The following is a 3,062-nucleotide window of genomic DNA, read 5'->3' on the forward strand; positions in this document are numbered from 1 at the left end:
GTGCCCGCTGCGAGTCGAGAGGTGCGGGCGCAGGAGCGCTCAGTCCCCACGGCCGGCCGCGGGGCGAGGATGGCGGTCGCGGCGCTGCGCTTGGTGCTGCTGCTCCTAACGGAGGTCTTCGTAGGTAACTCGCTCAACAAGTGGGCCTGGTGGGCGAAGACCCGCGAGCGAGCCACGCAGAGGGGGTGCGCCCCTGCCCGGGCCTGTCGCCGTGAACCCGTTACTGGCGGTTACCTGGGCCACCTGCGGTGCCCAACCCGGGCGGGCAGAGCAGGGCGGGGGCCTTGCGGGGCCGGCGACCCGCTTTAGTCCTTATTTAGCTTCACCGCCAGCTCCTTTTAGTGACATCCTGCTGTCTGCTGTTTTTCTTTGAGAGTAGATTTTCTGGTGCCCAAGATCAGGAGTTGGGATTTTACGTACCGGGCCGCCCTACTGAACCTCACAGGGGACGTATAGGAACTAGGACTGGTGAACGTTCAAGAGAAAGCTGCCTTCAAATCTGCTTAACACCTAATATTAAGTTTTGTCTTTATTACCCGGAACCTCAGAGGGAAAAATTGTCGCTAACTTTTAAGAATGACTTCTGAAACCTTTATTCCCTTAGTTTCAAAATCCCTTCTCAACCCACCTGAGTGGGAGCAGAACCCAGTGTTCTTTCTGTGGGTCTGTTAGGAGAGTTGCCAGAAAGTGGGGAGTGGACCCTTTTTATGGGGCCAGAGGGGAGGCGGTTGAAAGAAGCCGAGCCTGAGAGAAGAGTGAAGGTGTGTGTGGCCAGGATAAATCCCCAGATGGACGTAAAAACCGCTTATGAACCGTAATTCTCCTTAATCACACACTGTAAGATGTGCTTCTTCCCTGCAGCCTCTTTGGACTCGGACTGGGAAGATGCCTCAGGATACAGAACGGTACGTGGGAAGCCACTTGGATCGTCTCTGCTAAGACAGGGAAGACCCAAACCCGTAGGGTGGGGGCCGATGTTCAGATCTGACCTGCCACTTTTGAAAGTCTTGATTGCCTTAAAAACCAGGTTCTTAGGCCTTTTGGCATAGACAAAAGTGTGCTTTTGAGTTAAAAATCGCTCCTTTTTTTTTTTTTCCGAGACAGAGTCTCACTTTGTCGCCCTCAGTAGAGTGCTATGGAGTCACAGCTCACAGCAACCTCCAGCTCTTGGGCTTAGGTGATTCTCTTGCCTCAGCCTCCAGGGTAGCTGGGACTACAGGTGCTCACCACAATGTCTGGCTGTTTTTTTATTGTTGCAGTTTGGCTGGGGCACTGTTTGAACCACCACCCTTGGTTTATGGGGCCGATGCCCTACTCACTGAGCCACAGGAGCCACCCAAAATCACTCAGTTTTTTTTTTTTTTGAGACAGAGCCTCAAGCTGTGGCCCTGGGTAGAGTGCCATGGCATCACAGCTCACAGCAATCTCCAACTCCTGGGCTCAAGGGAGTCTCCTGCCTCTGCCTCCGAAGTAGCTGGGACCACAGGCGCCTGCCACAACACCAGCCACAACACCTGGCTATTTTTGGTTGCAGCCGTCATTGCTATTTGGCAGGCCCAGGCTGGATTCGAACCTGCCACCTCAGGTGTATGTGGTTGGTGCCTTAGCCACTTGAGCCTCAGGCACTGAGCTAATCACTCAGTTTTTTAGGTCTCGGGGCTTTGTTTGTTTTTATATTTATTTTAATGATTCAAAAGGTCAATGGCTTAATAGTCATGACCTGTACCAGACATTTACGTACCTTATCAAATTATTATTATTATTATTTATTGTTGGGGATTCACTGAGGGTACAGAGAACCAGGTTACACTGATTGTATATGTTAGATCAAGTCTCTCGTAATTATGTCCTACCTCCAAGAGGTGTGTCACACAGTGTGATCCCACCCCACCCCCTCCCTCCTTTCCTCTCTTTGCTCCCCCCTTGCCCCACCCCCCACACTGTATTCGGTCATCAATTGTCCTCCTATCAGAATTGAGTACAGTGGATTCTTCTCCATTCTTGTGATGCTTTACGGAGAATAATGTGTTTCAACTCCATTCAGGTTAATACAAAAGATGTAAAGTCTCCATCCTTTTCATGGCTGTATAGTATTCCTTGGCATACATATACCACAGCTTGTTAATCCATCCCTGGATTGGTGGGCATTTAGGTTGTTGCCATAGTTTGGCAAATTATTCTAAATTCTGTGAATGTAAATAAAGACCAAGCAAATGAGAGCAAGCAAAGGCTGGGTGGTGCCTGTGGCTCAAAGGAGTAGGGCACCCGCCCCATATGCCAGAGGTGGTGGGTTCAAACCCAGCCCCTGCCAAAAACTGCAAAAAAAAAAAAAAAAAGAGAACAAGCAAAGGCTGTTTAGAGAGCTTTCTATGGCAAAGGAATCAATACCATCACTTGCATTTTGGTAGTGACTCAGAGACCGAGGAGTGGGAAAGATTTATAATGGAATAAAGGGAAGGCTTCAAGTGTATCCTGAATGGAGGATGTGGCCCCGGGGAGTGGCAGGTGGGCTGATTGGTTCCCAGGTGGGTACATATTTGGCTTTTTCTGGTTGGTTCTAAGTTGGAGTTGAAAACAAAATTAGGGACACTCTCAGTTATTCATCAAGTCCTGGTCACGTGGGGCTGATTGTTAAAGGGTCCATTATTTGGCTTCTTGGACTGGTCTTAGAGATAGGAGCCTGACTTCCTGTGAGTATTTCTTATAGCAGGTTGACTTCCTGGGCTGGTCATTCTAAATCACGGCTTGGTTTCATGGGCAAGTTGCTGCTGGTTGTCGGTCAGAGATTTGTTTTATACGTGGTCTGGCCATTGTCTCTAGGTCCAGTCTCACAATGACTTGGTCAGACAGGTAGATGTTATTTGACGTATGAGGACCTCAGTGGGTTAAGTCACTTTGAACATTCAGCTCTGAGCAGACCTCTTTGAGAAAGTCTTCCCACCCTGTTCGCTTTGTCCAAAGCAGATATGCGTGTGTACTTACTTGTGTGCCTCACTTTAGCCTGCACTACACCATCCTCACCGCCAGGCCAGCAAATGCTTAGACACCTACAGGCCATGCAC

The 3,062-nt window shown here is 49.5% G+C and overlaps 1 protein-coding gene across 1 annotated transcript in view; it reads left to right on the forward strand.

Moving 5' to 3' along the window:
* Positions 1–69: 69 nt before the first annotated feature.
* SPINK2 (serine peptidase inhibitor, Kazal type 2) overlaps positions 70–3,062 on the forward strand; it is a 4,948-nt gene continuing 1,955 nt past the window's right edge. Inside the window, exons 1-2 of the mRNA XM_003798192.3 lie at positions 70–124; positions 862–905. Of these exons, the coding sequence (XP_003798240.2) occupies positions 70–124; positions 862–905 (99 nt within the window). The remainder of the gene's footprint in view (positions 125–861; positions 906–3,062) is intronic.

Source organism: Otolemur garnettii, unplaced genomic scaffold, assembly GCF_000181295.1.
Source record: "Otolemur garnettii isolate 467f Iridium unplaced genomic scaffold, OtoGar3 scaffold00130, whole genome shotgun sequence".
In the NCBI taxonomy this organism is placed as follows: Eukaryota; Metazoa; Chordata; class Mammalia; order Primates; family Galagidae; genus Otolemur; species Otolemur garnettii.